Source organism: Mytilus californianus, unplaced genomic scaffold (genome assembly GCF_021869535.1).
Source record: "Mytilus californianus isolate M0D057914Y unplaced genomic scaffold, xbMytCali1.0.p SCAF_2, whole genome shotgun sequence".
Lineage (NCBI taxonomy): Eukaryota > Metazoa > Mollusca > Bivalvia > Mytilida > Mytilidae > Mytilus > Mytilus californianus.
Window position 1 is genome coordinate 102077728 of NW_026262668.1, and position 13667 is coordinate 102091394.

Sequence of the window (13667 nt, forward strand, 5' to 3'; positions counted from 1 at the left end):
AGTGGAAATCAAAATTTCCCGCCCTAAATTCATCCCGGTCGACCTCCTTTGCAGAACCTACCTATTGTATTAGTTGTTTAATTTGTTCTTGTCCTGAATTTGCAAGAAATTTGCCACTGAACGTTTAGCAAGCAACAAGCAGTCGATCAACCTTAAACTAGGTAAAAAAACTTAATTGGTGAAACTACATTATGTCATGATAACATTTGTTTTATAATGTGTTACCTAAATTTTCAATAACTATGTTTGCAATGCAATAAATATGTAATTGTATTATATACCATTCAGTAAGCATTATGCATGTCTTAAATATAGAACTTATGCGTACGACAACATAATTACCTCGGCCAGAAAATTTTAATCGTTTATTTACCGTGAGCCTCAGTTTTAGTCCTGATGGTGTCTGAACGACTTTAATCGCCTATTTCAATTTATTTACACTAAATGCAACAAATATTTCTCACTCACTAAAGTAAGCTATGTTCACTTGATTGTAACCGAACAGTCCAGTTGGAAATGGATAACATATAATTCATTCATCAATATACCATCAAAATCAATTTCAATGCTACATTTTGCTGTTAAAGACAATATTGCAAATTTTTCGTGCTTTTGTAAATTTTTGCATCGAAGAACATCCTAAACCAAAATGAATTATTTTCTATCCAAAAAACTATATATAGAATTACTTCTTATATAATTTTGGTTTTGGTTAACAATGTCCTTCCTATTCATTTGTTGAATCATTATCAAAATGTTGCCAAATTGTATCAGAATATTTGTTTTGAGGCATCTTTATGTTCGTAAATACGCAAAAATGTTACAACCTCAAAGAACAATCTATGATACAGCGAATTTTATCAAAGATCGATAGACATTTCGAAAATGGCCCTTGTGGAGAAAAACATTCAGCAAAAAATTGCCTTTACCTCTGTTGCTGTTGAATAAAATTTTGAACTCTTGTGCTCGGGAAAGTTAAAACAGTTTTGGTTCTTGTCGGTTGCTCGTGGAAATCAGGGAACTTTTGTTAGAAAAAGCAAACTAAATATATAGAATTTAAAGATATATAACGTACTTTTTTGTCTCCTTCGGAAGCTTCTGTATAAAGTCTATCCCATAAAAACGAGGGAAAAGTTTAAACTTTGGCGAAAAAAATGCAAAATAGATTCTCTTTTGTGTTAAGTTCAAATAAAGTAACAGTTATTGCATGTCAAAGCAACACCTTATGGTGTCTTGTACTGAAAAAATCAACATGCCTTTAATTGCATATAAGGGAATATTGGTTCCCGTAACTTGGGAAGTACCAAAACAGGTACTTCAGATCTGAGAAACAGGAAAAATGTACCCTCATTTTTAAATTTCGTACAATTTTGTTTAAATGAAAAGTCAAAAAGGGTTCTACAATGATCAACAGTCATTCAACTTTCATTTGATATCAAGATTACCAAAGTATTCTACATATTTTGAAAGTTATACCCATGCGTAGGAACTATATTGTTTTTAATGTGTACTACTTTCTGGTATGTTCTTTCAGAACGGGCCCGAACTAGTGGTGTTACACCTTCTCCTTTTCGGGGTACCTATATTCGTTGGTGATGCTACACAGTGGTTAAGGATAACGATGGTGTAGTTGCTATAACTCACTTATAATAATATAATTTTAATAGTGCAGGACTGTAAATTATTAAGAGAACAGAAATATTCAAGGCATGGATATCATTGATCTATGCCCGATGTGTAATTAAATCGTTTTTTTTTCTCCCATAAATTTCTATTGTCTGTAATTTGTATGACTGAGTTTCTATCGTTCAACGTTAATCAGTGCTATTCAGCAATATACCGGGTAAAAAGTGCAACTAAACGTAATGGGTCTTGATGGCGAACTATAAAGGTGTATTTCTACTACTAGTAAGCTTCGAGTACTTCCTGTTTCGAACGCGAAAGGTTATAAAATCAACTGATTTAGTTCAAGATATCCTAACCTTAAGTCTTAAGTTAGAATTGAGGACAATTTTAATGCCAGCGTATTATAAGTATAGTTAATACTCCTAAAATATGCGATCGACATTTTGAATTCCACCGAATAAAGGAAGTGATTGGTAAATTAAACGCCGCTTACCTTAAGGTTAGTCGTCCTTATGTTTGGTTTATACGATTGAAGACAACCAAAAGGAACAGAATAGTAACTGTACATGTAATCGATAAAATTGCCTAAAGTGACGATGTGTATATAGCAATGCACAATAATAGTTTTAAAAGTCATTGGAACTAACAAAGTGCAAATAATTTTCGAAGAAATAAGTCTGACATGTCAGGAGCTTAATTAATTGAGAGCACAGAATACGACATTAATGGAACATGAAATAATTTGGGTTAATCAGAGACATATATATGTCTCTGGGTTAATACATCAACATTATTTACAAGTCAATTGAAAAAAACAACTGATTGTTTCTAAAATGTAAAAACTGTTATTCATCATACTGGTATAGTATAATAAGAAGAAGGAATGATAAATCAGTTTTATAAAATATGTGATTCCAAAAATTTTTTGTTAATATTTAGAAAAGTAAAATATTTTAAAACTCATTTATACTTTGACATATTATAAATTGTAAACACTCACCTTTTCAGTCGAGCACCAACTAGCAGAAGATCTCTCAAATAGAATTATGAAAAGGAAAACACTTAGATTAGACATGTTCAGAATACTAACTATGGTCCATATATATGAAGATATTTTTTTTTCTCTATTAAGAATTCACGTAACGAAGAAGAATTACATTGTATTATAATTTTTTTCTACACCCTGTATTCCGTTTACTGTAATTCCTCAAACTGGTATAGTATAATGAGAAGATGGAATGGTAAATCAGTTTTATAGAATATGTGATTCCAAAATTACACGTGATCTTCGGTACATCCTTTCGATCCCACGTGGTCACCGTGTTCATCGATTTTGGTCAATATACTGTATTCCATTCAGCGATGCTCAACATTGGAACTATTGTACTTTGTTCTCATTCAAAGCTTTTAATATTGTATGCCAAGACATTTTGAAAGATCGGAAATGTAGATTGAACTGCGAAATAAGTTTTTACTTCCGCAAAGTTCAGATTTTTATATATCCATTTAAACATTTGTAATGCGACCCTGTTTTAGAAACAATTGAAAAGTGTAAAAGAAAATTGAGTTTTATATCAATTAAGGCGACACTCAAGTATTATATCTCACACGATATAAATAGCTGTATGTATTAATGGTAACATGAATCTATTATGAAGATGATTTAAAAATGAAGTGTAATCTTGTAGCTAGATTATCAAAATAGAAGAAAAAGAATTGTATAAAATGCAGTGTATTTAATACGAATAAACATGCAGTTAGCGATGTAATACCAAAGGTTTAAGTTACTAAGGTTAAATAATTAAGGTTTTCCAAAGCTCAGTTTGGTATACATTATTGTATGGAATAAATACTAGATCCTCTTCTACATAAGTATTGTAAGGCCACGTCTACGACAGAAGCTAGGCGGCATTATTTTTTCCTGTCTGTCTGTCCGTCCGTTCCTTATCAGGTTAAGAGGATTAGTGCACTGGGCAATAACAAGTTTATAAGGTACTGTTTTCATCAATTTGCAATGTACTCTAAACCTGATTTATTTATCATCAAGTTAATAACGTATCCCTTATATAACTATTTCTCTAACTGACATGCGTCATCTCAGTTTTAAAATAAAGCTTATGTTATCGAAGGTGTATCAGTTTCTTTATTATTTTGTTTATGATATTGAGATCATTATGGGACTCTGTGCATAGGTTCAGCATGCTTCTCATGAACACACTTAACCCAAAGATATCGTGTTCATGTAATAAAATTGAGAATGGAAATAAGGAATCTGTCAAAGAAACAACAACCCGACCATAGAGCAGACAACAGCCGAAGGCCACCAATGGGTCTTCAATGCAGCGAGAAACTCCCGCACCCGGAGGCGTCCTTCAGCTGGCCCCTAAACAAATATGTATACTAGTTCAGTGATTATGGACGTCATACTAAGCTGTATTGTCACACCGATATTGTTAAGCTTCGTGACAGAACATTTAAGTGTAAGTGAGGTGGCGATTATATAACAAATTAAGGCAACAGTAGTTTACTGATATTCAAATCTAATAAATCTATTAAGAAGACAAATCACAGTAACAAACAAACGCCGAGGGAATAGCATGAACTCCAAACGCAGCGAGACCGGGTGCGTCGACAGGGTAAGCGTCTCCTGCTACTATGCAGGCATCACCCGCCATGCGAATCCACACTCAATTAAAATGTCACAATCGGGAATAGACAATCCATAAAATTACAGATTAGAAGAAACTTGTATCTAAAGATCTAAAACCGAAAGCATGTCGCTAGTGAGTAGCGACACAAACATATCGTATCAGTCAACCAATTCCTGATGGTGACTCTAAACCTTTTGTAATGTCGATTTCTGTCATTCTACCTCATAACTCAGTTGGATCAGTTTTTGTGTAAGCATCACATTCCTGTTAATGAAGTCCGTTTAGGGTGGACATACACGAGTGGAACGTATCTATTGAGATATGTCAAAGTCAAACGTATCACACTGTATGTAATCGGTGTCCTCTATGAAATGTGCCTTAATTCGCGTTCTTTTGGCTTTCATTTTGCAACACCACATGACAGCAGTAGATTCGATTTGGTATGTTTATTTTGCACAAGGTCGTGCTTTTCTAAGACCGTTCATTGTGTCTCTACACTAAATATATTGGATGTGTACTGATTGATATTTTAGTCTAGGAAAGCATGATTTATTTATTAGTTGAAATTGGTTTTGAACCTGCTTTCAGTTACTTCAAGTACACTTAGGTCAGCACTTTTTGAATTTTGTCTTTTCCTATGTGTTCCTTTTCTTCGTGCCGATTTGACGAGTCTACCCTTTCCAACTTATTTTTACAGTTTGATGTGTTGTAACACGACTGCTCTAGTTTAGTGATTGATTGAGTGCTCATAAAAATGTTAAATCCCCGTAACATTCTCTAATTGCCTGTCTAAAAATAGAAACCTGTAGTTCAGTGGTTGTCTTTGTTTAGTGTCTGCAATATTTGTTTTTCGTTTAATGTTTTTAGAATAGATAAAATCGTTTTTTATATCCTCGCCCTTTGGTCTCTGGTGTTTTATTTGTAACCAAATCACATTTCTTAATCTTATTTTGAGCAAAGAAAACAAAATTATGCATATGTAACTTCTTGATATTATTATATGAATTTCATTTGATATAATAAAAAGTAAAATAACAAAAAAACTCCAAGTAAAATTCAAATCGGAAAGTCCCTTATTAAATGGTAGGATCAAAAAATTAAACACATCAAACACATCAAACGAATGGAAAACAACTGTCATATTCCTGTCTTGGTACAGGCATTTCCTTATGTAGAAAATGTTGGATTAAAGTTTGTTTTATAGCTAGCTAAACCTCTCACTTGTCATGATGACAGTCGCATAAAATTCCATTATAGTGACAACAATGTGTGAACAAAACAAACATACATAATAGGTAAAAATGTCAAAAATAGGGGTACATCAGTCAACGTTGTGTTATAATCTTAATCACTATAAAAACAAACAAATATGTCAAGAAAGAAAAACAAAATGGCATATAGACATAGCACATAAGCAAAAATGAAAGACAAGAATACAAAAAATGACCGCAGCACAACACCATATTGGCGGGATGCATAAGTACCGAGCTACGCCAAAAGGATATTACCAAACATGGACTAAACAGTGAAGGTTAATAATTTACAAAGACAAATAAAAGAACACTTTAACACGTAATTAAGATGATAAACAACGTCAGTTCCTAGAATCTATACCTCAAGACCATCATGTATTATTTGTAAAATTGATACGGAATATTTATCAACAAGGTCTTGGTATCTTCTGATGAAATTTTACAGAAAAAGGACGAGAAATCTTTGACATAACCCTGGTTCATCAACTTTCTGCTCAGACACTAGTGACGTTTTACAAAGTCTGGGTAGCAGCTGCAAGCTACGGAAGCCGATAAGGGTCATTAAAAAAAATAAATTTATGTCGTAATTACGACATAGTGATGTCGTTATTACGACATGCTATGTCGAAATTACGACATAGTTATGTCGTTATTACGACATGCTATGTCGTAATTACGACATAAATTTATTTTTTTGAATGACCCTTATCGGCTTCCGTAGTAGACACATGAATAGCGAAGAAATGTGAAATCCTCGCCAGTTGATCATTGGTCTTTCTTTGTGCGTCTTTTCTTCTGGAAAAAAATGCATTTTTAAAACCGAACTATATTTCACCAGGAAATTTCAAATAGCTGGTGAAATATCATACCTTTTGAGAAATCTATGATATAAAACTATAAAAATAAGAACAGTGGTATGATTTCCAATGAGACAACTAAATTATTACGCATCACCGAGAACATTTATCACCACACCAATAGCCCTATACTAAGTACTCCTTTCCGAAAAGATAGAGAAAATTTCTGGATAAGGGAACTAGGTACTGCAATGCCATATGGTCGCAATGATAACATCAAAGGAGTAGGAAATTTGTCAAGTCCAGCCTGCAGTGATGTAAATGTAATGAGCTTATTTGATACTACTTTTTTCACTGCCTGTTAATTTTCTAAAATGTTTGAGAGATTATGCACTTGAAAAGGGATGCATAAATACATTATCTCCAATATACAGACTGGTCAGTAAAGTTTGTGATGTAGATCTTTTCCGTCTTTTTAAACCAGAAAGATCGGAACCTTTGTAAGATCGGAACCTTTACATGATGAAAAGAGGAAATTCCTTCCAATTCAGTTTTCAAATAAAGGAATTGATGCAATCAACATCAGTAACGTTCTTCATCACAAGGAGGTAACATCTAAAATCCCACTTTATTTTCCATATCAGTCTGTTCCTATTGTATCCTATAGTTACACCAAAACCATTGCACCTAAAGTATTAAACTATAAGCAAGTATTGCAGGACCTTGATTTAGAAAAATACCTAAAAAAACCTCTGACATGACTTGTGACTGTTCCCAAACGCCTTATATTTACAGCCCCTCTGGCCATGTTAATACTGGGGATCTAAACATAATTCAACATGAACATCTCCTAAAGGTAATATATCATGATCCTAAGTTCAGAGAGTCCCAACACATCAATTGGAACCATAACTTCAAAATAATTATAGATTCCACTGAGGACTACGCCAGAGCATGGGCTAAACGAGAAGAAGTTGAACTGGACACTTTGTCAGAATGGGTTAAAACAATCAGGTCTCTGATGAAACGTCGAATTTATAAGTTGAAAAACTGTGTGAATGATCGACCAAAGTCCGTTTTCAGAGACAAAGAAGCTGTGAAATGTCTATCATCTCTTCACGATAAATATGTTGTTGTTCCTGCGGACAGAGCTTCAAATAATATTTTCTTTGTATGTAAATCGTACTACTACGAGTGTCTTGTAAAAGAATTAGGAATAATTGAGCACTCAGGTAATCCCACATATAAAACATATCATTTGACAAAGATGAGATTTTGGCGAACATAAATCATTCAGGGCTTCAATGAACATTACATTGAACATCTAATCTGAGGACTTACCTTGTTTGTATTGGATACACAAGCTTCACAAAATTCCGTACAAACAACGGTACACTGCCGGGTCATCTGCATGTTCTATAAAGGAGTTGTCCATTAGATTGACAAAAATTATGTCCGCAGTGAAAGGGGGTCTTCAAAAATACACTGAAACTGTTTACTCGTGTAGTGATATTAACCATATGTGGATTCTAAAAAACTCTAAAGAACTTCTGGATAATTTCAAATCTCGATCTTTCTCTGAAATTAATTTTATCAAAACTTTTGATTTTTCAACCCTGAACACCACCATTCCCCATGTGAAATTGAAAAATCGTCTAAAAGAAATAATCCACAATGCTTTATAATAATGGTAGCATACGTTATAAATTTATTACTTTGGGATACCATACGGCTTATTTTGTTAATAGTGAACAAAAAGGTAAATCATGCTACACAGAGGAACAAGTGATCAGTATGCTGGAGTTTATTATTGACAACATATTTGTTGAATTTGGAGGTAGACATTTCCAACAAATTTTCGGCATTCCTATGGGAACGAACTGTGCGCCACTTCTTGTCGACCTCTTCTTATTTTCATATGAGTCTGAGTTCCTTCAGACACTTGTCAAGAACAAGAAGACCAAAGAAGCCAGATCATTTAATTTTACATTCAGATATACTGATGATGTTCTTTCCATTAACAATCCAAACTTTTCTGATTGGGTTCCATTAATATATCCTCTAAAACTAGAAAGTAAAAAAACAACAGACGGTCATCTCAGTTCCAGAATCTATGACAAACGAGACGATTTTCATTTTGAAATTATCAATTTCCTCCACCTTGGTAGCAATATACCAACTTCACCTGAATATGGGATATACATTTCCTAACTAATTCGGTATTCAAGAGCTTGCTACGGAAGCCGATAAGGGTCATTCAAAAAAATTAATTTATGTCGTAATTACGACATAGTATGTCGTAATAACGACATCGCTATGTCGTAATAACGACATATTATGTGGAAATAACGACATCGCTATGTCGTAATAACGAAATATTATGTGGAAATAACGACATCGCTATGTCGTAATAACGACATAATATGTGGAAATAACGACATCGCTATATCGTAATTACGACATATCATCTATAACAACAACCTTAACATTGCTACTTTGTGACATCGAAACACTATGGGAAACAACATTTTCATCTTTATTTTAAGAACTACTTATCAGAATTGAATCAAACTTGATATACGTGTGCATTATAAGGTCCTATTCAAGTGTTATTACTTAGTTACACATTGGTTAAAACACATGACCGCCAAAGGACTTTGAAAAACTCAATGTTCAAAATCTGCTTCTCAAGATCGCTGAAATGACTGAGCATAAATAACTTAGTATAAATATACAATGTGTAAATAGTATCCAGGTCCTTAAAAAGAGTTTTTACGTTTGAGCTGATCCGAAGTTAAAAATGGCCGCCAGTGAGGGCAAAGTTTGTATCAAAACCCTATCGTAAACATATTCATTTTTGAGAATGATAAATACTGAATTTAATCAAGCTTAATTAATATTAAAGTTAGTTACGCTATATGTCTGCACATAATAACTTTATTTCATAATCAAGTCTAATGGGACCCATTGAAATGGTGAATGATTCAGGCTTGTTGGAGCCTCTATATTTATATTTGGCATTAATGTAGATCACATCAAGAAGATGTGTTAAGTACCAGAAGGATTATGTGTGCTATTGCAATCGCTTGTCGTCCGTCGTCGTCTGTATTTACCGTTAAATTTTTATTAAAGATTACAAAAATCACAAAATGTTGATAAAAGTTTAGCCGCCGTCGCCGCAAAATCAATTCCTAAAGTTTCGCTATTTATGACGTTCGTCGCAGGCGAGGTAAAAATCTGCTATTTCGCTATGTGGTCTTTTTGTATAGTATTGTGGAAATAATTGCATACAGTTCGAGATTGCATGTGAGTTACGTAAGCGCTTAACTGTTTTTTATATCCTGTGGTGTTTGTCGTTGATGAAATATGTTCGCTGTTGTTCTGCAGTTTACATGTTTTGAGACTATTACTACACTGTAGTATATTATATGTTTGTGCGTTTCTCTGTGATATATGGTCTTGCGTGTGTTTGATCTGCATTTCTGTCACGTAGTGTTATCATTTCAGCGCCATTTTTAACATTGTCATAAAGCGGGAGGTTTGGCTAGCCATTAAACCAAGTTCAACCCACCATTTGTTCTTAAAATTGCCTGTACCAATTCAGGAATATGACAGTTGCTATCAAATAGTTCTTTCTATGTATGTTAAGGGTTTATTTTTGTTCACTTTAGTGTTCCTGTTGTTCGTAGTTTTCCTCTTACAGTTGATATGTTTCCCTCGGTTTTAGTTTGTAACCCGGATTTGTTTTCTCTCAATCGATTTATGATCTTTGAACACCGGTATATTACTGTTGCCTTTATTTAGTAACAGTGTCCATGCTGTTGGTTGCCGGTCAAAATTGACGGACTTCAAGTGATGTCAATACATGTAGCTATCCCCTAAAAATGTTTTAGAGGACACAACTTAGATATGGTTCAAACTGATCTTTCTGAAATTTTCGGCATAGGTCCATTTTGTCATGATGAACCCTCAACAGATTTGAGATAAATGTAACGATATTCGAGACATTATCAAAAAACTAATGTGTGACCATTATGTCCTATATTTTCAAGTTAATAACAGCGGCTGTGTTTTTAAGGAGTCAAAAATCAAAGCACGCTTTTTGTGAAGGAAACATTTAACAAGGAAAAATCAAACTAACTTATAAAGAATTTTGTACAGTAGTTTCAAAGGAGATTTTTAAAACACGCTTACGACAGACGACGACGGACAACAAACGATCGCAATCGCTTCGATTACGAGACACAAGTTCCTTAGGTGATAGGTGAAGATCAGGGCTTGATTATTAGGGGTCAAAGTTTAACATAGGCTCCAATGGAAAAAGCTTTGAAAATCTTCTCATTAAGAACTACAGGCCATATTGGGTCAATCTTAGAGAACGGATGATCCTTAAATGATGAGGATTAAATATAAAAAAAGAAGATGTGGTATGATTGCCACAAGAAACCAAAAGCTACAGAAATTAACAACTATAGGTCACCGTACAGCCTTCAACATTGAGCAAAGCCCATGCCACATAGTCAGCTATAAAAGGCACCGAAATAAGAAATGTAAAACAGTTCAAACGAGAAAACTAACGGCCTAATTTATGTACAAAAAATAAACGAAAAACAAATATGTAACACATCAACAAGCAACAACTACTGAATTACAGGCTCCTGACTTGGGACAGGCACATACATACAGAATGTGGCAGGGTAAAACATGTTAGCGGGATCCCAACCCTCAACTAAGTTTGTAGGAATAGTTGTCCTGGGGAACATTGGTATAAAGAACTTGGGGTCCAACGTTTAATACAGGCTTCAATGGGGAGAACGCTGTAAGAATCTCATAAAGAACCAACAGTAGCAATGCAGTTATAATTTGCATCAAGCATCAGTAGGCCATTGTGTACAAATGAAGGTACAGAGGTCCATGGGTATGAGGACTAGGAGTCCAAAGTTTAACAGTCTTTATTTGGAAAAGCTTAAAATTCATCTTCTTCAGAATCTGCAATGGAAATGCAGTCATATTTTACACAAATCTGTACATGCCAAACATAACTAGAGGCTCCAGCCCGAATCGCTCCCCTGTGCAACTGGGTCTCATTTGACTTGATTATAAAATAAAGTTCTAGTACGTGCAAGTAAATAACTTTAATTAAGCTTGATTGCATTTAGTGTTCATTATTCTCCAAAAAAAGATGAATATGTTTACGCTTCAAACTTTGCCCTCACTGACGACCATTTTGAATTTTCTATCGCCTCAAAAAGTGACAACGCTAAGGTTGTCGTAATTATGACAAAGCGATCAGGGGCCTGTAATTCAGTGGTTGTCGTTTGTTGCTGTGTAACATATTTGGTTTTTTTTTCATTTTTCGTACATTAATAAAGCCGTTAGTTTTCTCGTTTGAATTAAATTGTTTAACATTTGTCATTTCGGGGCCTTTTATAGCTGACTATGTGGGGCTTTTCTCATTTTTGAAGGCATTATGATGACCTATAGCTGTTAATTTCTGTGTCATATAGTCTCTTGGCAATCATAATACATACTATTTTATATATATATAGCGATGTCGTTATAACGACATAAGAATGCATAAAATGAAAGAGAAATTCAATAACTTTTATATTCTGATTGAAACACACCTAGCATGCAGAACACATGCTGATACGACGTTTTCATCTCCTTTTTACTGTTATATATCACTGCAAGCTTTTAAAATAGTGTAAAGAAAAGCGTAAATGTTACAATAACATTTCACTTAAATAAATATTTGACAAAAAGTATATCGAAAAATCAACTCTATTTGTCAGAATCAGTGATGTTAATTTTATGCATAAAATCTTCTAAATGAGAAAAAGTTCAACATGATTTTTTTAGTATGTAAACTCATAGTTACCATTAATATATTGAGCAGAATCTATCTCATGAAATCAATGGTTTTTGCTTTTGGATTAAAAACTTAAAATAAAGAATATGAAGATATATTATACATATATACATGTATAAATAATATTCGTCAGATGTTTACAAGACTTCAGAATATGTATTTTCGATTGATTGATTCCGTAAATTGTGTCGACCAGGATAAGTTTTGGGTATTTTAGATCTCCACTGGTAACAGAGAGTATCCTTTAAATAGACCGAAATTTTAACGTACAGAGAGCGTAGAACTCTCCCATTATTATATCAAATGTCCACATTCTGACCACGGGCGACTGCGTATTTATACATCCTGCGTATGAAAGCGCACGCCCTAATTTAGCATGATGACATATTTCTATACCCAAAGTAAACCATTTGGATTTTTATTTTGTTGTTGAATTTTTCCCTTTTAATATTCTTGAGGCTTCAATTTATCTTATTCCAAAAAATATATTTTAAAAAATCTGTCTTTTTTATAATTCTTGAGGAAAGCGATGTTGATTGTGTGCATTATCTAACAGATTTATAAGAATCAACATACGACTGACGCCATTCCTAAACTCTATTGCCACTGGACGTTTAGCAACCAACAATCAATCAATCCTAAACTCTAGTTTTTGTTTCGGTTCTTATACATCCTTGACTTTCCAAATATTCGGCTTTGAGCGTTCCTGATGAAGGTCAACCCAGAAAATCGCTTCGGACGCATGGAATTTATAAAGTTTATTAATAGCATTGCTAATACCAAATGTTAATTAATTGAAAACATGTTTCGTGTAGCAATATGTAGACCCAGCATTGTATAGGTTCCTATCTATTGTTTTAAATAATTAATTACCATGTATATCAGCGTGAAGAAAACTTCATTGCTTGGTCTTCCAAGTGCTCCACGAAACCTATTTCTAAATTATTAACATCATCAATTTTATCAGTAATCAAAGCCGGGCTTCAAAGTTATTGTGTAAATACCTATTCTAGAGGTGGCGTGAATCAGATGTGGTTACTAAAAAATTCCAAACGATCTTTTAAAGTACATACAATCTACGACTCTTTTATCTTGCAATAGTATTAAAACATTTGACTTTTTTTCTACACTTTACACAAGTATTCCCAATTCCAAACTAAAAGACAAATTGAAAGAGTTGGTTCTGTTTCATATAAAAGAATGGTCAACGTAGGTACAAGCATCTTGTCTTAGGGAGGGATAAATCGTACTTTGTAAAATATCACTCTGATTCAAACAAAAAGTTCTCTGAAACGGACATTATCAAGATGCTTAATTTCTTGATAGACAACATATTTGTTACGTTTGGGGGACGTTTTTTTCAATCGGCATTCCCATGGGATCCAACTGTGCTCCTCTCCTTTTCGACTTGTTCCTTTATTTGTATGAGGCTGACTTCATAAAGGAACTTCTTAGGGATAAAAAAAAG

The 13667-nt window shown here is 33.7% G+C and overlaps 2 protein-coding genes across 2 annotated transcripts in view; one reads left to right on the forward strand and one right to left on the reverse strand.

Annotated features, from left to right (window-relative positions):
- Positions 1-2878, reverse strand: part of LOC127730617 (parathyroid hormone 2 receptor-like) — a 33055-nt gene extending 30177 nt beyond the window's left edge. Inside the window, exon 1 of the mRNA XM_052239103.1 lies at positions 2627-2878. Coding sequence (XP_052095063.1) covers positions 2627-2701 — 75 coding nt within the window. The 5' untranslated portion in view covers positions 2702-2878. The remainder of the gene's footprint in view (positions 1-2626) is intronic.
- LOC127730622 (kinesin-like protein KIF3B) overlaps positions 1-13667 on the forward strand; it is a 274564-nt gene that overhangs the window by 97929 nt on the left and 162968 nt on the right. The gene's annotated exons all lie outside the window — the stretch shown is intronic.